This window comes from Pogona vitticeps, chromosome 4 (assembly GCF_051106095.1).
Source record: "Pogona vitticeps strain Pit_001003342236 chromosome 4, PviZW2.1, whole genome shotgun sequence".
Classification (NCBI taxonomy): Eukaryota; Metazoa; Chordata; class Lepidosauria; order Squamata; family Agamidae; genus Pogona; species Pogona vitticeps.
The window spans coordinates 157,723,658-157,747,576 of NC_135786.1; the positions used below are offsets into that span (position 1 = coordinate 157,723,658).

Consider the following 23,919-nt stretch of genomic DNA (forward strand, 5'->3'; position numbering starts at 1 on the left):
GGATACTGTGTGGAAATGTCCATTTTTCTCAACTTGATGGCCTCCAGATATGTTGGCCTACAACCCTCAGGGGCTGGCTAGCTGGGAGTGATGGGAGCTGCGGGCTGTCACATCTGGTGCTACCAAGTCAGGGAGATCCTGCTTGAGATTGTCAAATCTGGAAAAAGAATGATAACCTGCCCCCCCCCCCGCAAATTTCAGAGACAAGCACTGCTTTGCCAGCAATAAAACAAAGAAGAGATTTCTTCAAGGATTCCTTATATCACCAGAAAGGCTGACAGATATGCCCTCCTTCCATCTTTACAGTGCAATTCTATGCCTCTCTACTCTTAGGCAAGCCCCTCTGTTTAGTGCTGCTTACTCTCAGGCAAGATAGTGCCTTCTAGTAGTATTCATGGACTGTTAGCTTTTAATTCTGCAGCACTTCTTGTTTTTCAGTGCTAAACAGACACACACACGGGGGCGGGGGGGGGGGAGACTAAGAAAATGTCAAAACTGGCCTAGAAAACGGAAGAGGTACTTTCTGTGCCGTTTTCCTGCAAAGCGAAAGCATATGCAAAAGAGCTGTCCGAAGAAGCAGATCGCAACCCAGGACGGTTCATAATGAACTTATTAGTCCTAAAGGTACCCCAATACCTTTGGAAAAATGTTTTGTTTTACTGGATGTGCAAAATGCTTCCTCAACAGCGGCGATCGCCCGATTTCCTTAGCTTTGCTCAGTTAATCTTGGGTAACTCCCACGCTGAAGCCTTCTTCTCTGAAAGGGCTCAAACAGACGGATGACACTCTACGTCAGCGTCCCCTTTTGCATGGGATTCTCCCACCCAGGCCCTAACCAGTTCGGATTTCCGCCGGATCGAAGCGCGATGGAAGGCCGGCCCTTTTTCTTTTGAGAAGAGGGAAGGCGGCGGGTGCGCTTTTGTCACCGCGGAGACTCCGCCCCGCCAAACTTCCGCCAAAGAGGAAGAAACTTAGGGATCGGGCGCGCTGCGTGCCCTGGCCCTTCTCGGGAGGAGGAGGAGGAGGAGGAGAGAAGCCGTGCTGGGGGATCCCTCCTTGCACGAAAGAAGCTATTCCAGGTGGCGGAGAAAAGCAGGTAAAATGGGGAGGGCGCCTCGTCCTTCCTCGTCTATCTTGCTGCATCTCTTACGAACCGAGATGGGAGGGCGCGCAAAGGATTCCCCGTCGCCTCTTTTTGCTTTCCCGCGACATCGTGGGAGAGAAAGCCTACCATCGGGCGATCTAGGACGGGTGGTTGCTGCCCCGTAGAGAGGCGGCGATCCCGACGAGAAAATCCTCGTCTTTCTGAACTGTCTACGGTCGACTTCCTCCTTCTGCTTATGGTCGGGACCGAGAAGCAGGAGAGGGAGGCGCCTGCGAAAGCGAAACTGAACGCTTGCGGTGTTCACTTCCAACCCCGACCAGGGGACCAGGAATAGGGCTGAGCCTGTCCCTTCCTCCAGCTGAAAAAGGGGGTGGGGGTGGACTTTAATATAAACACTTTTTCGTACTTGGCTGCATGTTAAGGGGAGCGCCTCCAGGGATGGGCAAAGGGTGGTCCTCCAGATGCTGTCGGGCTGCATCTCTCATCAGTCCTAGCCTAGCTGGAGACTCCCGGGATGTTCAGTCCAAAGACCTCTGGAGGGCTGCTTTTTGCCCAGCCCTGGGGCCCAATGCCCACCGGGGGCCTTCTTTGATCTGAACTTCTTGGAAACGTGGGATTGTGCCCCCTCTCTGTTCCGATCCAGAAGCCTTCAAGATTGACTTTCAGTCTTATTTCAGTACTGGTAGTGAGAGAGTTTCCTCCAATTCACCTGCAGCAACAGGCAAGAGGAGAGGGTGGAGGAAGGGTTGGGTTGCAGAATGACTGCTGTGGAGTGCAGAAGGAACAGCTGGGTGCTTCCACGTGAAATGATGCTCTATTTTGTCTAATGGCGGTGCCAGTGCCTTTAAAGCAGGATTGGACAATTGTGGCTCTCCAGATGTTTTTGAAGGACAGTTCCCATTAACACTTTCACCATTGGCTGTGCTGGTTCATGCTGGCTCTGTTCAGGGGTAGCCCAAAACATCTGGAGGGTCACAGTTGGCCATTCCTTGTTCAAAACAAAGATGGGGAATCTCTTCAGATGTTGCTGGGCTGCACTTCCCAGGAGCCCTGCTGTTGGCTGTACGGAATAGCACTGGTAGAAGTGACCAGAGCTGGCATAGTTAATTTCACTCCCAAGGATTTATCCAAACTGCTGGCAGGAAAACTAGAGGAAATGCCTCCCCTAGCCAAGTGCCACTTTGCAAGCTGGAAAAGGCTGAGAAGTGATGAATGAGGCATGGCTTGCTAATGGTCGCAAGACCAGATAGGCGGGATATAAATAGAATAGATAAATAAATAAATATTCTGTTATTTTGTGTTTTTAAAAAATGTGTTGCATTTTTTAATCTTACATGGGAATGGCAACAACAACAACAACAACAACAACAACAACAACAACAACAACAACAACAACAACAACAACAACAACAACAACAACAACAAAGAAATAGAAACATATCTATACCACTGAAAAACATATGCACTCAAATTTACATAACACTTCCAAAACTCAGTTGAGAAACATCATCACTAGTCTAACAGGCCAGATTTGAAAACAAAGTGGTTTTAGGACTAAATCCATTGGCCACGTAGTCACATATTTGTGTGTTATCTGAGAGGTGCCCTTCCCATAAATAGATGAAAGATGCTGCCAGAGGCCACTGAGTGAATGGAAGGACCCCTACTCAGGGGTGCTGGTTTAGCTTTGCATTCAGGAATCTACACACTTCCCTTTTCAAGCTCAGGCCAAGACCGTCCCCTCCTATGGATCTTTTAACAAGGAAAGATACTTTGTGTTTCTGCTTTTACTTTGCTTTGTTTTTTCAGTCTGATCTTTTCTTGATTGTTCTTTGTCTGTGTATTTGATCTTCTGCATCTACTCACTGAATTATGTATTGCTGAATGATATACACGTTTATGATAATAAAATATTGAATATGATTCCCATCTGCCTCATCCAGCAAGGTCAGTGGTAAGTTCTAGTGTGAAATACCTGCACCGTATTCCATATCATCTCTAGCATGGGCCTGGGAATTGGTGTAGTTTTTGAACTATGTCTGATGATTAGCACAGCTGTGGTTGCTGCTGGGGATCACAGCACAGGCGCCCCACCTTTTGCATGGGCTCTACGTTTCTTTCTCACTGCAAAGACAAGGAGCTTTGTAGAATTATAACTCCAGGAGTTTCTAGAAGGCACAGTTTGCCTATTAAATGCCACTTAGAACCTCATGTTATTTTGTTTTGCTTTGGTAGCATTTCCAGAAACTGAACCACAGATGCCCATGCCTGCATTTTTGGACACCCCTGGGGTGGGGCTTGTCATGATGACCTGTTCGTCCACATTTGTCGCTGCACTACTGCATTTGTTGTTATGTGCTCTCCAGTTGCTTCCAACATATGGTAACTCTATGATCTCCAGCAGTCTTGCTCAACTCTTGTAAAACACCAGCCTGTGGCTTCCTTGATGGAGTCAAATCCATCTTGTATTTCCCCCCCCCCCACACCTTCTTTCAGCTTTTCCCAGCCTTATTGCCTTTTCCAAGCTTTCATTTTCATCTTCTTCAGCATCAGTAGGTGGAGCATAGACTTAGATAAGACATACTAAATAACTCAAACACTGAGATGGTATCTAAAAGATATTATTTGGCTGCAGTCTTGTGCACATGTACTGGGAATGAGCCCTACTGATCACGTTGAATAAATATGCCTAGGATCATACTCTACACCAGGGGTCTCAAACATGCAGCCCGGGGCCATTTGCGGCCTGCCAGACAATAGTTTGTGGCCCCTGCCTTGCCTGCCCCCCGAAGGGCGCACACGTCCTCTGCTGTCAAGAGTCAAAAAAAGCCTAGCCTCGCTCACCAGCTGTCTCCCAGTTCTGCACCCTCCATCCAGAACTGCAGCCTGCCAGCCAGCCCATCTGGCTAAGGAAACTCCTGGGCAGCTTCCTCAGGCTCTTGCTCCGCTTGGCGGAAAATCTGATGCGGCCCAGCCTCACCCAGACTCTGCCTCCAGCGGCCCCCAGGTAAATTGAGTTTGAGACCCCTGCTCTACACGTTGCCTGTGAACTATCTTCAGAGCTTTCATGGAATTGTCATCTACTTTTCTGTTCATCTTTGGCCATTATAGCAGTGGAAAGGTGGACCATAATTCCCTGTTTTCTACATTGATGTTGCAGGTCCATTTCCTCTTCATGAATTGTTGAACTGCTTCATGAGCTGCAAACATGTCGCTGGTTGACATCCAGATGAAGTCAGAGGACCTTTTACAAAAAGAGCAGCTGGATGCTGGCGGATTTGGCATGGTTTCATTATGTTACCACAAGAACCACGGGCTTGTGGTTTTGAAAACAGTGTACACTGGGCCTCAGCGTACAGAGTAAGTTGGGGAGTTGAAACCTGTTTGCAGGGAGGCAAGGGTGGGCTAGAACTGCTCACCATCAAACATCTGGTTGTATCCAGCTGTACTGACTCTTCCTCAGCTTTCCCTGGGGAGCAGAGTAGGCTTTGTGGAGCATGGAGTACTGGCTGATGACAATGAAGAGTGGTGGTGGCACTCAGAAAGAACAGATGGGACAACTGCAGTTGCCTGTCAGGCCTAATGGTTCAGATGAATCAGTTAAACCCTGGAGTCAGTGACCAACATCTTACACACATGGTGTTTTTTCCATTCTTGGCAGTCAAGCCCAATGGTAATTGCACAGGATCTTTTTTTTTTCCCCAGCTGTAACACTTCCCTTCTAGAAGAAGGCAAGATTATGCAAAAGTTAAATCATGATCGCGTGGTCAGGCTACTGGGTGTCATTCTGGAAGATGGCAACTACTCCCTTGTGATGGAATATGTACGCAGAGGAAACCTGATGTCTGTCCTGAAAGCAGTGAGTAAAGGGGATGATGGAAAACTTGTAGAGAAATCAGTGAGTAACTGATAAAATGTAAAGAACTGGAGTGATGGTGGTCTGATATTTGCTTTTGCGGACATGCTTGTGTTGCAGTAAAAAATGTATGAGTGTATTTTTTTTTTCAAATAACGGATTATGATGCACTTGAAAATGCTAAGATGTGCTAATAGCAAACATTAGAGATACTGCAGCATACAAGCAGATAACATCTGGCCTTCCAGAAGCCCCATAATCCCCAACTATTGACCATGCAAGCAGCACTTTTGGGAGTTGATGCCCAAAACATGCAGAGGGTCAAAGGCTCTCCACACCTACACATGACATGCTTCCATGTGGGGAAATCATGCAATGCCCAGTTCTGTAGCTATTATAAATTGTTTAAACTGAGCATCTTTGCATGCATACATGCTTATTTCATCTACTTCCCGCATCCAGATTTGGAACACTGCAATGAGAGGGTGCATATGGAGGTGGAATTGTGCAAACAAAGCTATGTAGAAGTATGCTTATATATGTTTATATACATTTCAGTTTCTGTCTCAGAAATGAAAGGTCGTCCTTCCAAATGAATTGGGTTTCAATTGCCATAATCTTCTATCAGTGGCCCTGATGGCTTGGATTTCTCTGAGTTGGCACCAAATGCACCTGTTAGGACAGAGGCTCCCCTTTCCTTTTGTTTCTCCAAATGGCCAAGGGTCAGTATTGGGCAATTATATGATGCTGGAATCTTAGCAACTGCCTATGGATGCGCCCATCCCATCACAGAGTTTGGGAAAGTTACTTTTTTTCAAGGACATGTCCCAGGATCTTCCCAACTTTAAACTATCACAATAAACCTTCTTTTTCCCTCTCTGTTAATACTGTTCATAGACAAACAGATTAGAGTCCAAGTTTCAGAGTCCAAGTCTATTTCCAAACATCCTGAACGGCAATGCAATTTTACTCTCAGTGAGGATTCTTACTGGTTCCTGAAACAGCAAGAATGGATGCAAGAATCACTATGATTCTCCAGATTGCTCTGACAAACATGATTCCAGAGATTTAATGCAGTGCTGGGCAGAAGTTGGATCTTGATCTATCGGTAGATCTTTGCATGGCGTGTAGTAAGTCGGGAAGGATTATTCTCTTCCAGTTATTTAACCGTCAGTGGCAGTAACAAAATGATCCCCCTTCTCCATTAAACTGTATTTGCTGAACTGAAGAAACCTTGAGGGTAACCAGAAGAGAATTTGTGTATTGGAGGATTATGAGCTTTGTTCATTTCTGATACTAGAACAGAATTCTTTAATTCTGCATACGTACATATCTCTTGCACCTAGCTTTAGTTTGAAAGTCTCAGGGTTCTAGTAAAAGAAAAAGTAAATCCTGGAAGATGAAAGTTTTCCTATTGTTTCAACAGTCCAAAATGGGACTGACTAATTCACTAGCTTTTTATTATTGTCAAAAGGCAAAGGTTAGGCAGCAATGACCCCCCTCCCCGATTTTCTCGATGTGTGCATGTGTGCCGGCATAGTCCCATACATCTTTTTTATTGTAGGGGGCGGGAAACATCTGGAGGAACTCTTATTGCCTACCCAGTTAAAATGGAAGGCTCCTTCCACTGACCTGCTATGCGATTGTGCATTATACCAATTTATTTATAAATGTGTTCTGCTGTTTTTACTTTATTACAGACTGCAATTCCCTTGTCTGTGAAAGGACGCTTCATCCTAGAGATCATTGAAGGGATGCTTTATTTAAATGAACAGGGTTTAGTGCACAAAGACCTCAAACCAGAAAATATCCTTGTAGATGAAGATTTTCACATCAAGGTATCTTTACTAGCCCTGTCAAAAGTGAAACCTAAGAGTCATGCACAACGTTCCCTCTAATTTTTGTTCCCACTGTCCCCCATGAGCCTCACCTCATGTGTGTGCGGGGACAGGGTATAATCTGAAATGGGACATAAACAAATCAGCTGCCGGCTGCCAGTGCGCAGCCCTGATGGAGCTCTGCATGCGCAGCTTAGAGGGAACATTGGTCATGCATGTTTATTAAATCCCCACTTGTCTGTTTGGTTATACAGTGGGAAAGGGAAGGGACTATTTTTTGCTAACTTAAGTTTGCTGGGTAAGAGATCTCTCAGCCTAACCATCCTCACAGTGTGCAAGAGAGAGGTCCATCTTTGGAGGAAAGTCAGAATGTAAATATAATTGATGTCAGATCTCATCTTGATAGAATGCTTCTGGACACTGCTCTTTAAAGAAGGATATTGACACCCTGGAATGTGTTCAGAGGAGCGCAACCAAGACAGTAAATGGTTTGGAAACCAAGCCCTGTTGTGAATGGTGAAGATTGTGGGTTTTGTGTAGCCAGAAGCCAAAACATATATATATATATATATATATATATATATATATATATATATATATATATATATATATATATATATATATATATATATATATATATATATATATATATATATATATATATATATATATATATATATATATATATATATATATATATATATATATATATATATATATATATATATATATATATATATATATATATATATATATATATATATATATATATATATGTAAAACACCATCACATAGAAGATGGTACAAGCTTGTCCTCTGTGGCTCAAGGACATTGGCACCCAAACTAATATTTTCAATTACAAGAAAGGAAGTCTAAACATTAAAAAGAATTGCCTCAGAGAGCCCTTTTGACTGTGGAACAAACTGCCCCGAAGATGGTAGAAACCTCGTTCACTGGAGGTTTTTTAAACAGGTTAGATGGCCATCTGCCAGGAGTGTTTCAGCTGGGGTTCCCCTGTGCCCCCTTCTGACCCTTCAGTTCTGGGATTCTATGAAATAACTAACAAAAGTGTAACTCCTGGACTGCCTCAGTCATCCCTTTGAGGTCGGCCCATGATTGCATGAGGTATGTCCCCTTCTTGTTCTCATGGCTCTCCACTCAGCCTTATCACTGTTCCCACCAGAACTGCTCTCTCCAACCTGTTTTGTAGATAGCAGACCTTGGTGTTGCCTGCTTCAAAACCTGGAGGAAGCTGACTAAAGAGGAGACGAGCCGCCAGAGGAAAATCAAGTGCAACTCCAAAAGTAATGCTGGGACCCTTTTCTACATGGCCCCTGAGCACTTGCGGGATATTAACACTACACCGATTGAAAAATCAGATGTCTACAGCTTCGGCATCGTCTTGTGGTCCATTTTTGCTAACAAAGAACCTTATGAGAGTAAGTGTTCCCAGCCGAGGGCCTCCTCTCGGAATACAGGAAGCTGCCTTCTCTTGAGCTAGATCATTGGTCTGTGTAGCACAATGTTATAAACCGAAACTGGCCTCAGTGGCTTTCCAGGATTTGAGGCAGGATTGTTTCCCAGTTTGACCTAACAATCTGTAACATTCCCTGGTGGTCAGTCTAAATATTAACCAGACTTGATCCTGCTTAGCTTCTAAAATCCAGCAAAATGGAATGCATTGAGGGTGGTAATGTGTTTTTGCTGTATGTGGTTAAATACCTTTTAACCTAGTTCACTGCTTCTCTTTCCCCACCCCCTCTCTTGCACACACTTTCCTCCCCAGACGCTGTAAATGACATGCATGTGTGCTTCTGTATCATTAATGGAGACAGGCCACATAAAACAGAAATTGAAGAAAATTGCCCAGTTGAGATCATTACTTTAATGGAACAAGCCTGGAAACAAGAACCAAAGCAACGGCCATCTTTTGCAGGTACCTGGGATTAAAGAATCTGTCAGCTTTGCTTTCTCTCACATTTCAGTGTTTTCACTCTCAAGTTCTCGCCATCAAATAGATAAAAACCGTTGTAATTTTTCACAAGGTATTTTAATGACGAGCCAAACAATATTCTCACCCCATCTGTAGTGGCACAACATTCATTAGACACAACTGCTCTTAGTATGGAGAAGATTGTATTATCTCTGCCTGCCCTGGAACTGTTAAAGGTGAAGCGCCTGTTAAGGAAACCCCCCCATAAAGAACAAGCTATATATACAGAATTCCAAGCCACACATTGCAAACTAGCTACTCTAAAGCTTGAATGGATAAACTTCTCCATTTTTCTTCCTCCCCCATTCAGTTTTCTAAAATCTACAGTTCTTTCTGGTTAATTTAAGGATATATTTATAATTCTTTGCAGGTTTCTATAAAAAATAAGACCAAAGAAAATGTGCACACATCACTAGCAGGTACTCAAACATTAACTGCTGGAAACAAGTATTTTCAGAGGACATACAGTAAAAGCAAAGCAGAATGCTTGTGTAAAGAAAATGATATGACCTAAATCTTGCCGCTCAGCTACACCTCTATAAATTCAAGTTCCACAAGTGGTTGCAAAATTTGTGCCATGGCAGAAGTCATATCCAGCAAGCAGTTCTGCAGGCGCAGGTGCACAACTAGTTGCACAGCCATTTGTGCAAACAAGCACACAGTGTGGCCTGCCTGGGCATAACTCCCTGCAAGCTTGCACAGATGGCAATGGGCAATGGGATTTCAGCCAGTGGGTTGAGTTTTTGGCTAGATATGAGGCAACTGAGAAGTTTAAAATGTACTAAAAAGGAAATGTAGATTTTTTGAAAAAATAAACAACAGACATCAACCAGAAAAATCTAGGGAACAGCAATAAAGCTAGGCAAATACTTTCTGAAAGAATAAATGAAGTTCTACCACTCTTCTGAAAGATAGAAATGAAGATGCACTTTATGCACTTCCATAAGGAAAGAGTTCCAAAGGATATTGCCACTGCTGATAAGGCTGTAAAGAATAAGGTTGAAAGAACAATTTGCATTGTCCAAGGGGGGGGGCATACTGCTCCGCTTCCCAATCTACCATGGATTGCAACACTATAATTCCCATCAAAATGGGGTGGCAGCTACAGCGCTCTATGATGCCAGAGTGCCCTTCCATAACTTGGAGCCCTGCTGGCGAGAAAGGAAGGTTAAACAGACCATTGTTTATGCCTGTTGACAACAGCAAATTTTTAACAGTGCAGTAGAGGTGGCAACAGCAATTTCTGGAATGAAGAGGAGAGCTGCACAGACTGCCATTTTGAAAAAACGTGTGGGAAGACAATTTGTTACCCAATAGTAATAATAATCATGTGCTGTCAAGTAAGTTCTGGCTTACGGCAACTCTTTTCAGGGTTTTCTAGAAAAAAAGCACTCTGAAGTCATTCAGCATCCCCTTCTTCTGGGCGGGTACCCTGGGACTGTGCATCTTGCCCAAGGCTATACTGGCTCACTCTGTCAAACTCCCCACTGAGGGCTCTACAGCTAGATGCTTAACTCACTGAACTATACAGCCAGCACGTGTTGTCCACTCTGCTCTAAAAGTTGTTGCAGAGAGGAAGTTCTTGTAAAATTAATCTCGTACTACATTTTAAACAAAAAGGTGCATTTTCAGAACCTTCAAAATAGAGTGTATAAACAAGAAGGTGCATTTTCAGAACCTGCAATATGTGTATTTTCCGTGTATAAGACATACCCATGTGTAAGACACATCCCACTTTTCTAACCCAAAAATTAAGAAATCTTAACTTAGCTTTGAATATTGAGCCTCTGGGCTCAGAATGCTTGGACATTATGAGTCCCTGTTGAATCTGAGCACTGCCTACAGGCTCCACCTCCAACGAGATGTGTTCTAATTGGTTTGTTCTGCATTAGCTGACATCAGTTACATAAGGCTCATGATTGAAGGCAGTCTGTTTGCAGAGACAAGGCATGGGCCATTTTGTTCTTTCCTCATCTTACTTACGTGTATAAGACGAACCTCAATTTTTAGTCTAAAGATTTTAGACAAAAGTATAATCTTATACACGGAAAAATATGGTAAGTTTCTTAATCACTGCAATACACACAAATCAATGTTTGGGGTATGCAGCCTATATCCTCATCCACACCTCTTCTTAAATAAAGTTTGTATAACCTGTGATCATAACATCCAAAGGATCCCAACTAAACACTATCAACATTTCTGCTAGAAAGGCAAAAGAATAGAAATATATGTAACAAAATGTACCAAGTAATTATGTTTTTTCAAATCCACTAACTTTTCTCTCCAGTGTTCATAGACTAATTTATTTATTTATTTATTTATTTATTTATTTATTTATTTATTTATTTATTTTATTTTATTTTATTTTATTTTATTTTATTTTATTTTATTTTATTTTATTTTATTTTATTTTATTTTATTTTATTTATACCCCGCCTATCTGGACCAATGGACCACTCTAGGCGGCTTCCAATATAAAATTAAACAATAAAATACAACAGATACATGGCTAATACAAAACAACTAGAATAAACTAACAAATAGGAAAATAAGAAGAAGAAATAAAGTTTTGTGCTAGATGTATTTTAACATGTGCACCTACCATGTTTATCACAGTTACAGCAAGATATTTTGAGCAACACAAACTGAAATTATAAATTACACATAACTACATGTGCACATTTGACAGTGATAATATTATATAGGCTCAGAGGTGACTACTATTACATTTATTACTGACAGTACCAAAGTAGCTATAGATTTCAGTTTTGCCCAGCTCTAAAAGTGAATGCCCTACAAACTAAACATGATGATTTGCGTTTTTGTTGCTTTTAAATCTGTTTTAGTAAGTGATGCTTTTACCTAAAAAATTTTACTATAACATTTCTTCCTAAAAATTTGAATAATTTACTGTTTTTAGCTTTTATTATTGTGTTTCAAGGTTGTAAACCAACAGGTCCTTTTTTAGGAGAAAAATGGGCGATAAACAAACAAACAACTAAATAAATAAAGTACTGTAAGGAGACAGGAGTCTCTTATTCCTGTTCTTAAGCTTGTGTCAGTTCATCATTTGATAGGGTGAACATATCCCAAGCATACCTGATTCTTGTATAGAGCTTTTTCTTCACTAATTAACTAATTCTTCTGCCACAGAAATCAATTTGACATACAAGCCATTCTACCAAGAGAAACTTGAAAAATATGTTGAAGATGATGTAAGAAAGATAAAAGTAAGTTATCAAACATCTGAAGTTCAAAGAACTAAAATATGGCTAAAGAAATGCGGAGTGATGACATCAAAGCCGTGGGAAGTAAGCTCGTCATATGACCTCATCTTATTTCTTGCTTTTTAGGAAGTGTATCCTGCACCATCTGAACTTGTAAAAAGGATGGAATCTCTCCAAGTAGATGCTGTAGCAGAACCACCAAGTAGTGGCCGAACAGGTATTTATTTATAGAGTCTATAGTATTGAACCCTAGTGTATTTTTATATTAGAGAGGAATAGAGGAGGGATACCTTTGGTTCACCAGACATTTTTACTAGGAAGATTCTCAGCCAGTAACCCATTGGCTTTGCTGGGTGGAATTTAGGCGTTTAACTATACACCAGTATGGTCCATCAGGAAATTTGTTGTTGTTTAGTCGTTTAGTCATGTCCGACTCTTTGTGACCCCATGGACCAGAGTACGCCAGGCCCTCCTGTCTTCCACTGCCTCACAGAGTTTGGTCAAATTCATGTTGGTAGTTTCAGTGACATTGTCCAACCATCTTGTCCTCTGTCATCCCCTTCTCCTCTTGCCTTCACAATTTCTTAACATCAGGGTCTTTTCCAGGGAGTCTTCTCTTCTCATGAGATGGCCAAAGTACTGGAGCCTTATACCTGCCAACAAATAGAATGTTTCAGTGAACATAGGATGCTGGTTTTTATTATTGGGTCAGTCCTTGGGTCAATTTTGCCCAGTATTGTCAACTCTGGCTGGAAGAGGCTTTCCAATATTTTAGGCATGATTTTCTGGCTTTAGTTAGAGATAAGAACATAAGAAGAGCCCTGCTAGGTCAGGTCAAGGGCCATCTAGTCCAGATTCCTGTGTCTCACAAGGGCCCCACCAGATGATGCCTCTGGGAGCACACAAGACAACTAGAGACCTGTCTCCTGATACTCCTCCCCTGCATCTGGCATTTGGAGGTACCTTCCTTCTAAGCCTGGAGATTATACATCCCCATCATGGCTTGTAACCTGCGATGGACTTTTCCTCCAGGAATCTGTGTAATCCCCCTTTAAAGGCATCTAGGGCAGATGCCATCACCACATCCTGTGGCAAGGAGTTCCACAGACTAACAACACACTGGGTAAAGAAATCTTTTCTTTTGTCTGTTCTCACTCTCTCAACACTCAATTGGAGTGGATGTCCCCTGGTTCTGGTATTGCATGAGAGAGAAAAGAGCTTCCCTCTATCCACTTTATCTATCCCCTGCATAATTTTATACATCTCAATCATGTCCCCCCTCAGGAGCCTTTTCTCTAGACTAAAGAGCCCCAAATGCTGTAGCCTTTCCTCATGAGGGAAGCACCCCAGCCCAATCATCATTTTAGTCACTCTCTTCTGGACCTTTTCCAGTTCCACTATGTCTTTTTTGAGGTGTGGCAACCAGAACTGTATGCAGCCTTACCAGCGTTTTATAACGTTGGCTGTTTTATTTTCAATCCCCATTTTGATGATACCTAGCATGCAATTTGCCATCTTCACTGCCGCCGCACACTAGGTTAACACTTTCATCAAGCTGCCCACCAGCACACCAAGATCTCTTTCCGGGTCTGTCACGGACAGCTCAGGACCCATCAACTGATAAATGAAGTTTTGATTTTTTGCCCAATCTGCATTACTTTATAGTTTCTTATATTGAAACACATTTGCCATTCTCCCAGTTTGGAGAGATCTTTCTGGAGCTCTTCACCACCCAGAAAATGTTTGTGTCATCTGCAAACTTGGCCACCTCACTGCTTATCCCTGTCTCCAGGTCATTTATGAACAGCTTGAAAAGCACCGGTCCCAGGACAGATCTCTGGGGCACACCGCTTTTCACCTTTCTCCATTGAGAAAATTGCCAATTGACACCTCTTATCCCCTGACTGTGGAGTTTTCTCAGCAGCCTTTGGTGAGGGACTGCGTCAAATGCCTTCTGGAAATCCAGATAGACAATATCCGCTGGTTCACCCACCTCCACATGCCTGTTCACCTTTTCAAAGAATTCTAAAAGGTTTGTGAGGCAAGACTTACCCTTACAGAAGCCATGCCGGTTTTCCCTCAGCAAGGCTAGTTCTCTGTGTTTTAAGATTCTATCTTGGATGAGGCTTTCCACCAGCTTCCTTGGAACAGACATTAGGCTAACAGGCTTGTAACTTCCCGGGTCCCCCCTCCTTCCCTTTTTAAAGAATGGCGTGGCATGTGTTATCCTCCAGGCTTCTGGCAATGTGGCCATTTTAAGGGATAAGTTGTATATTTTAGTTAAGAGATCAGCAACTTAATTCCTCAGTTTCTTAATAACCCTTGGGTGGATGCCATCTGGGACCAGTGACTTATTGATCTTCAATTTATCCATTAGGTCTAAAACATCCTCTCTTTTAACCTGTATCTGATTTAATTCATTAGGAGGGGCTGTTCAGGCAGCAGAATCGGCCCATTGCCTTCTGTCGTGAAGGCAGATGTGAAGAAATCATTTAATTTCTCTGCAATCTCCAAATCCCCATTTGCCTGACCTCACCATCCAGAGGGCCAGCTGCTTCTCTGGCAGGTTTCCTGCTTCTAAGATATTTGAAGAAGCTTTTATTATTCCCCTTTATATTGCTGCCCATACATTCCTAAAAGTCTTTCTTTGCCTTCTGTATCATCTTCGTACGTTTCTTTTGCCAGAGTTTGTGTTCCTTTTTATTTTCCTCATTTCGGAAAGGTTTCCATTTATGGAAGGACTCCTCCTTGCCCTTTAAAGCCTCTCTAACTCCACTGGTTAACCATACTGGCATCCTCTTGGACTTAGTTCAGCCCTTATTTCTTTGAGGTACAGTGGTGTCCTGCATAGTGATGATAATCCGTTCCGGATAAATCGTCACTATCCGGAAACGTCACTATATGGGGCAAAAAACCCCATAGGAACACATTGAAATCCCTTCAATGCGTTCCTATGGGGGATAAACTCACCGCTAAGCGGAAATTCTCCATAGGGTTGCCATTTTCACCACCTCGGTAAGCGAGGAATCAGCGCGAAAACGCTGCGGGTGGCCAGTTTGTTGATGCAGCGGCCATTTTGGAACCGCCGATCAGCTGTTTTAAAACATCACAATGCGAAGATCGGTAAGCGAAACGCTTACCTATCATTGCAATGCAATGTTTTCTCTATTAAAACATCGCTATGCGGATTCGTCGTTAAACGGGGCACTCATTATGCGAGGCACCACTGTATACACTTCCCCTGGGCCTCTACTACCATTGTTTTAAACAGGTTCCAGATTCCTGCTGTTTGCTGGTGATCCATAATCCAAATACTAACCAGCCTGACCCCACTTACCTTACAAAATCAAATGAAGTCAAGTATATTTGGGATGATATGGTGGTTTGAAGAACTTCTGTGGAGCCATCACCCAAAAACACTAATCTGTTTTGCAGATCTTCCCGGTTCCCTACACAGCTCTCAGGAAACCAGTGCGGTGGATGAACACTTCTTTGAGGCTTGCCCACAGAACGAACCTGTAGAGAGCTGTGAACATGCCTTGGAGCCTTCGACAACCGTAGAGAGGAAACTGCAGGAGGAACTGAACTATCACGTGTTTGGCAGCCGGATGGACAGAGCAGAAAGCCACCGTGTGCCATACAGTGCTGCGGTGCAGGATACAGAGCGGAAGCGGAGGGTGTTTACCAAGGTGCCTGACCTTCCACCTTCTGAGAAGTTGTATGTCAGGCCCAGAAACTCTGGATCAGTTGTCAATCCTAGCAGTGGCAGTTCAGGCCCTTATGGTTATCCATGGAAACCTACACATGCTGCAGCAACTCCAGAAACAGTACATGTGTCATTTGATCCAAATGGATTTTATGGGGCAGGGCCTGCAAATCTTAAAACACAAAGTGCAGAAGATCTTTATAGCTCACATTCAGCCACTCCCTTCAACAGTAAGCAACCTGTGCCAGAATCTGGTGTGAATCATCACCCTGAGTCACCCAGTCCTTATCTCAACCCTTACCTCAAGAGCCTAAGTGTTGGACCTGGTAAGTGAGTTGCATGGGGTTCTCCACAAACCCTCTCTTCACAGTTTGGGGGTGGGGGGAGCATACAATCACCTACTACATCAGGGTAGAGCATGATTTGGACTTTGGGTTCTTGCTACAAAAAATCATACACATAGAATTAAATAATTCTGAACTCAGGAATATGTACAGTGGTGCCTCGCAAGATGAATTTAATTTGTTCGGCGGTTAATGTTGTCTTGCGAAAAATTCATCTTGCGAAATGCGGTTTCCTATAGGAATGCATTGAAATCTAATTAATGTGTTCCCATGGGCAAAAAAAGTCAGAACAAAGTCAAATTTGGTTTACAAAGGGTTTATTAAGTGCTCTTTAGAGCCATACATATTATGCAGATGATTTCAGAAAATTCAATCAATAAACTTTAACTTTTTAAACATCATAGAAAAACATTTAAAAATCAGCAAACATGAGGCAGGAACAAAAAACGGAAAACATTCGTCTTGCAAAGCATGGCCATAGGAACATTTGTCTTGTGAGTCATTAACCCCATTGCCAAAACCATTCATCTTGCGAGTTTTTTGTCCTGCAAAGCACCACTGTACTCAGTACTAGGAATATAAATAATACTTGCTATTAATTTTTAGGCTATCTCAATCGGACTAGGAAACCACAGCAAATAATGTTTATCTCCCATGAGATTTCCTTGCCTGCCTCTGAGAATGAGACAAAGGCCTATTCTCCTCACCACAGGTCTCTGTAATTTGCACAAAATGGGCAAAATCCTCTTGCTTAGCTACACAGGTGTAACCCAGTGTTATGGCTTCAGTAGCTACGAAAGTGCTATCCATGAAGCATTTCTGCCAGCACATTGTACAGCAGTGGGAATCATACGACTGACTGCACAACGAAATTGTGTGATTCGCTATTGCTTGGCATAATGCCAGTCACATTTATGCCAGTGTAACTTTCTACCAGACCCAAAGTCTACAGCAAGCACAGCTATCCTATGCTTGCTCTATCAGATTGCTGTATCTATATTGCAATCCTTCTGATGCTTCTAATCCTTAAGCAAAGCATCGGTCATCCTGGCTTTGGGCAGGTCACAAAATAGCGTGAACTGTGCCATTTGATGCAAAAACCAACCAAAAAAACCTTTGGTAATTTTTGCACAAAACATGATCCTTGTAAATGCAACAATGTTATTGAAAGTTCCAGGGAATATCTCACCACCCACCCTGCCCAAGAGGAGAATGTTTCCATTCTTTGCCCTTGCATGCAAGATGAGATAGGTGAGGAACTACATGCCTGGCTGGTGCTAGAACTGAGTGGATCTCACAGTCCTTTCATACAACTACCCACGAGTAGGTTTCTTTGTTTCAGCAGTATAATTTGGGGGAAGGGAGAGATGATTGTGTTGCTGATGCTATTAAATGGCTGGCAATCAAAAATCTTTGCTTGACTGTAGCAAATCATGGTCCAGAAATCTATTAGAACATGCGTGGGCAACAGCATTCCTCCAGTTGTCTTTGGCCTCCCACTCGCTTCAGCCCAAGCCAGCATTTCCAGTGGTGAGAGGTTATGGGAGCTGAAATTTGAAACATCTGGTAGGCCACAGTTGTCCATGCATGTACTACATAATGGTTCCCAACCTTGAGTCCTCAGATGTTCTCGTAGTAAATCTCCCAGAAGCCTTCACCACTAGCTGTTCTGGCCAGGATTTCTGGGAGTTGTAGTCCAAGAACATCTGGGAACCCAAAGTTGGGAAACATTGCTGTACTAGAAGATCTTGATCTAGTCTCTGCCTACCTGTGAGCTGCCTTGCAAATATGAATCAGCTGTTACCTCTTTCACAATTATGATTCAAAACTTGGTGCACAATCCACTGGAAGCATAGAATAGCAAGCTGATTTCTTGGGACGACCCCTGGGAGTAACACTCTTACTACTATCCTAATAACAGTACAGGAGAATGTGAAGCTCATTAGATCTAGTTGATCTAAAACGCCCATCACCTCAAGCCAATATAAGCAGTGTTGAGAGATGATGGGAACTGCAGTGCAACACTAGCGGTAGAGCCATATATTTTCCTTCTTTATCTTAAATACTGTGGCTAGTATCCTCCTGGTGAGTGCCACTTGCACAGTGGTCTGTTCCACAAGTGCTCTGACTTTTTCTAAGGTATGTAAGGAGGTATCCACTGCCTCCTTGCACAAGAATAAAACCCCACTCATTTCAGTCTCCAGTTTTTGCAACAGCACATTGGAAAATGTGCGGAATGCTACACCAGTAGGGCATTATCTATTGCCCTGTGGCAGCCTGCAAATGCACAACAGGGAGCTTAGATTGTTTCCCTAGGACACTTTCTTCCTCACTAGCCTGCTAGATGGACCAGAGTGCCAAGACCGTCACTCAGATCATCCCATCTTTGATTGGTGAATTGCCTTAAATGTTTGTGTAGTCATTACGTTTGAGGTTTCCTGAGCTGTGCCCGTGGCTTTGTCTAACCGTGATTTACAATTTACATACTTTTTAAAGGTGTCGCGGAATCAACCTCTTTTAGGAAGACGAACTTTGCCCGCAGTCCATCATACGGACATAGCACAGGTAAAATAAAATAACTAAAATGGGCAAGATGAACCTTCTCCTGACGGGTGGGTGGTTCCAGGGGTTGTAGTCTAACAAAGTGATGGTTCTGAGATCCAAAAATAGTCCTATGTGAAGCCCCAAAAAGGCTCACAGTGAAGACTTGAGCATACACAGGGGGCAAGGAATGCTGATTACTGTTTTAATCTGAGACCTAATCTTCAGTCAACTTCTTCCACATCGCTTCCCATTTTGTATTGCCAGTCATCTTTATCTGTGAAGATTCTCGGTCATCCAGGCGAGGTTATCTGAACATTGAGTCATGGCAACTGGACTTGTTTCTTATTAGGTTGAAACATTTCACTACTCATCCATGTAGCTTCTTCAGTCTGAGGAGAGTTGGTAGGAGACCTCCAATATCTCCTCCACGTTGGTTTCACTTCCCCCTGGTCGGAATAGGCTAGTTAGAGGGACAAAGGACCTGGAGTGAGGGATAATCCCACTTCTGCATCCCTTCTCCACCCATTGCCCCATGCACTTCAAACCCACAAACACACTAAGGCAGAGACTTGTCCACCCAAAAGACCAGACACCAAAACATAACAAGAGCAATATAGTATATGCAGTCCAATGCAAAGAGGAGTGTTCAGAGCTCTACATTGGAGAAACCAAATAGCAACTAAACAGGGAAATGGCCCAGCACAGGAGGGGCAAGGGCTCAGGACCACAATCAGCAGTGTTCCTTCATTTGAAGGACAAAGGACACTGATTTGATGACCAAAATGGACTCATTTTGGACCCAGAAGATAGGTGGTTTGTGAGAGGGCATCAGGGAGGCCATACATGTGCATACAAAAAATTCCTCACTCAGCAGGGGTGGAGACCTTAGATACAATCTGTCTCCTATTTATCATGCTGCCCTTTCATCCATGATCAGGGCCACATCCACCAGAAAGACCACTATTAACAACTGTTAACAACCATAACAATGGGTGGAGAAGAACTGCAGAAGTGGGATTTTCACTCACCCCCCCTTGTCCATCTAACAAACCCATTCAAACCAGGGGTAGGTGAAATCAATGGAGGATACCGGGGTTGAGTAGCAAAATGTTTCAACCTACAGTATGCCTCGCTTGACGACGTTAATTCGTTCCAGCGAAATTGCTGTAGAGCAAAAACGTCAAACAAAATTTAAAAACCCGTTGAAACGCATTGAAAACCCCTCAGTGCGTTCCAATGGGCTGAAAACTCACCGTCCAGCAAAGATCCTCCATAGGGGCGGCCATTTTCAGGTGCCTGTAAAGCGAAAAATGGCTCCTAAAAACAGCAGGGAGCCATTTCTTCTGCCAGCGGCCATTTTGAAATCCGACAATCAGCTGCTTGCTGATCGTCAATTGGTACCATGAGCACTGGATATACTTAAGAACAGCTTGTCACTGTGATGAGGTGCTTCCTCCCTGAAATTTTGGGATGAGATGTCCCCTGTCTTAGTCCATGAGCCACTCCAGCTATACTTAAGAGATAAAAATGTTTGTGTGAACCTGCCCTTGACACATCAATTCTAGTAGTACAAATCGCTCCTTTCTCAGCTGATATTAAAGTACTTACTAATGCAATATATGAATAATACACCTCCTATGATACTAATATTTCTATTTTAAATGTTAAACAATTTAATTAATATTTTAATTTACATTGCTCTGACTCATTTTGCCAGTACAATTTTATACCCATACTTTTAACAAATGTCTTTTATACAGGAGAACCTGCACTGTATACCATAATTAATAGCTGTGGAATTCAAATAGGCTCCTACAACCACTTGAAAATTAAAGATCAACCAGATATTGCTCCTGCAGATACTCAGAATAATTCTTCAGACTACCAAAAGCTATTCAGTAAGTAGATAATAGAAGTTTTTATTTGTTTCAGGAAGATATATATTAATACATGTGTGGGTTGTTTTTTTAATGTTCAGGACCATAGTGATTTAGGGCTGATTATAACAGAACATAATATTGTATCATCTGTCAAGATACAATAATACATGCAAGAAAGAACAAGAAGGAGCGAAGCCAGATTTCCAGCTGAAGTGCTGGGTGCAAAAGTTCCTACTAGCACTTTGGCTGACAAGCTGTTAACATAGGAAAACAGGAAGCTGCCTTAGATTAAGTCAGACAATTAGTACATCTTGCCAATTCTAATTAGCAGCTGCTCACCAAAGCTTTAGGTAGGCACTCTTTCCTGATCCTATATGGAGATGCCTTCTCTTCCCTGATCTTGCTGAGCTGTCTAAATCCAACCAGATTGGTGTATTCTGGCTGGCAGAGTGGTTTGTGTGATAACAGAAATCTGTGGTGTTATCTAGCCTATGGAGAAATGCAGGGCAAATCTAGCCCCCATTGCACCACAGCATGATTGCCCATATTTAACATGACAGACATAAAGGTGAATATGTACAGCTACATCCTGTAATGGCAGGAGCACAACAACATGGCAAAAGCAGCTTGCTGACACATGATTTTAACACACAGAGGGGTTGGTCTCAATTTCCTTCTTGTCTCCAAGAATAGAGGAAGCCTCTTATGTTAATAAACTCCTCCTGGTCCTCTTTTCCTCCACCACAGACAGCACTGCTCTGGTTTCTGAGATGCACCTGAATGTTGCCAGAGAAAACTTGGGGAAGGACTGGAAGCACTTTGCCCGTAAACTGGGTTTCCATGATGCAGAGTTGGATGAAATTGACCATGACTATGAACGGTATGGACTCAAAGAAAAAGTTTACCAAATGATTCAGAAGTGGCTGATGAGGGAAGGCAGCAAAGGGGCTACTGTGGGTAAGTTGGCCCTAGCCTTCCATGCTTGCCATAAGACAGATCTTCTTAACACCCTTGTGAAAATAAGCCAGGAGTCTGAAATGAGTAACAACTGAGAAATAAAATAGCAGAATTCTCTGTGTTTGGAAGAACATTTTCTACTGGGAACAAATGAACATTTTGCTTTACCGTATGTTGACAGTCATGATGAATGTTTGTATGCTACTGCCAGACCGTTCTCTCAATGCAACCAGGTATGGAATCGATTTTTATCTTTGTTTTGGCTAAGCCAATTAAAGTTTGTATTGCGGCCATACTGCATGCATGCATGCGTGTACAAGCACACATGTATGTGTATGGGAACATGTCAGATTTGTATTAATTTTGTATAATTTTAATAAAAATACATAAAAGGAAACAAGACTTTTCCTTAGGTTTATTGTAAGGAATAACTCATTTATCAGAAACAAAAAATGACTAATGAATGAGCTGTTTTTCTTTCAGATACATACAAAAAAATTGCCGCATTAGAAGAAGAATGCAAAAAGACCAAATAGGAAAACAATCCTGTTTGTTAGGGTTACCACTCTTAGAAATGTCAATGGAAAGCTCACTGAGGGAGGGGGAAGCATGTGGCAAAAGGGGATGGGTGTCATTTCCGGAAACCCTGGACACATCCAGACAGAAGTTGAAATATGACCAAGACGTGCCTAGAGAAAGCCCAGAAGATGCTCAACACAAACAAAAAGCTTACTGTGATGCAAAAGCAGGACACCATGCTTTCAAAAAGCTCCAAACAATGTGGAAAGGTCTGCATGTTATCCTAGGTAGGTAGATGGGTTGGGTTGTTAGAGGAGTTTTTAAACTTTAATTTAACTATTGTCATCAGCAGAGGAATATCTCATCTTTAATTGTTATCAATATGTTTGTATATTGATCATGTTATATACATTTAACTTTCTGTTGTCATTGTTTTGTAATTTGATATCCTGGCTGTTGTACACTGCCCAGAGAGTGCTTGCTCACTTATGGGGAAGGTATAAAGTGTAACACATACATACAAGTTTAGTCATAATGGATTGCATTATCTTGAATGGATTTTGATGTGTGTTAGAACCATGACAGCTTTATCTGTATGACAGTGAAACAGCAATGCATCTACCTAGCATGAGAAATATAAAACTACCAGGGTATCTCATTGTGAAGGAGGACTAAAAGAGGAGAGTGTGTCGTCTCCCCCAGGAAAAGAAAGCATGTAAACAGAATTAAAGGGAGGGATGAATGAGGTGAAAGGAAATGTGATGAAGGAAGAAAGGGTTAAAATGTAGATCTGTTTGGTGGAGGAAGGGATAGAAAAAGGGGAGGAGTTAATGTTTGATGTGTGGGAAGAAGGGATAAAAGAAGGGACAGGAGAGAGAGAGAGTGCAGTGTACCTAGATTCCTGAGGAGAGAAAGAATACAAGCGAACGTATAACCTCCTAGAGGACTTCCCTAATTTAAAAGTGGGAGGTTTACTGCCAGACCCGAAACTGAAGCAAAACAAGGTGACCATCATGGACACAATGGAATGGATGGTCGTGGCGTGGTATTCTCGAGAGGGGCTGGCCGCTCAAAGAAGGTGGTGCATCCGGATTCCACTTTCAACAAACCCCCACCCGAGGGGGACTGGGCTCACCACCCGTGTTGTGGCACAATCAGCGCAGTCAGGAGCACGCCCATGAGGAAGCCGACAGACAAGGAACGGTTTGGACCGGTTCCCCAGTATTAAAGGACAGCAATAACCAGAATATGTTTGCAGAACCTAATGGACAGTTGCCAGAATTAAGTTACTTTGACCCCATCGAAGTTGTTATTGATTCCTTAGAAACCAAATTTAATAAATCCGTTAATATTTTGAATGAACTGGCTGGTTACTTTCCCACGCAAATCCAAGAACTGTTAAATGTGTATAAAGAACCCAGTCACTCATTTATCTAGAATAGTGCTGCATCAATAGGAAAATATATTTTAAAAAAATTAGAACAATAGAATAGATAAAATAAAGGAGGGGGTTCTTCATAATCCCGTTCAATGTTCAACCCACAAATATGTCACAGGGTTGTCACTTCAGATAACACTGCCCACAGCTCTTATCTTGGTGTGGACTAACAATTCACACAGACTACAGAATGGGATAATTAAGAGATCTCCAAATCATGTTAAAAAAAAAAAACACTGTAGCCCTCCCACTGTGTCAAAAAGGAACAAGACAGCTCTAGAAAAGGTGGGATGAATCACTTTTAAGTCAGAACATACATGGACACCATGAACCAAGCAACACCAAAAGTGATCCAAATAGCAAGCTATTGTGCTAATGTGGACGTGCCCTCTCTTGAAAGGAAAGGAACAATGGGGGGAACTCATGCAAGTTCCCTACTGATAACAGACAGGATATGTATGAGACGTGCTATTTTATCCCTACTCACAGAAAATAATGAGTTAATGTT

The 23,919-nt window shown here is 42.5% G+C and overlaps 1 protein-coding gene across 2 annotated transcripts; it reads left to right on the forward strand.

Moving 5' to 3' along the window:
* Positions 1-938: 938 nt before the first annotated feature.
* On the forward strand, positions 939-23,331 carry RIPK1 (receptor interacting serine/threonine kinase 1). Of its 2 annotated transcripts, XM_020789834.3 has the most exons (12): positions 939-1,096; positions 4,266-4,465; positions 4,811-4,964; positions 6,662-6,799; positions 8,011-8,239; positions 8,587-8,736; positions 11,950-12,026; positions 12,150-12,240; positions 15,459-16,055; positions 18,570-18,638; positions 20,378-20,515; positions 21,245-23,331. In XM_020789834.3, exons 2-12 carry the CDS (start codon positions 4,314-4,316, stop codon positions 21,547-21,549), a joined length of 2,100 nt encoding a protein of 699 aa, XP_020645493.3. In that variant the 5' UTR covers positions 939-1,096; positions 4,266-4,313; the 3' UTR covers positions 21,550-23,331. The 2 variants fall into 2 exon arrangements, with proteins under 2 accessions (XP_020645493.3, XP_072854668.2); XM_072998567.2 differs by lacking the exons at positions 939-1,096; positions 4,266-4,465; positions 4,811-4,964 and adding an exon at positions 5,979-6,091.
* The last annotated feature ends 588 nt before the right edge of the window (positions 23,332-23,919 follow it).

Excerpts from the sequence above, each read along its gene's own strand:
- RIPK1 (XM_020789834.3), top strand. The coding sequence starts at position 4,314 with ATGTCGCTGGTTGACATCCAGATGAAGTCAGAGGACCTTTTACAAAAA. Across the intron at positions 6,800-8,010 it reads ATGAAGATTTTCACATCAAG|ATAGCAGACCTTGGTGTTGC; the intron begins GTATCTTTACTA and ends CCTGTTTTGTAG. Across the intron at positions 12,027-12,149 it reads ATGATGTAAGAAAGATAAAA|GAAGTGTATCCTGCACCATC; the intron begins GTAAGTTATCAA and ends CTTGCTTTTTAG.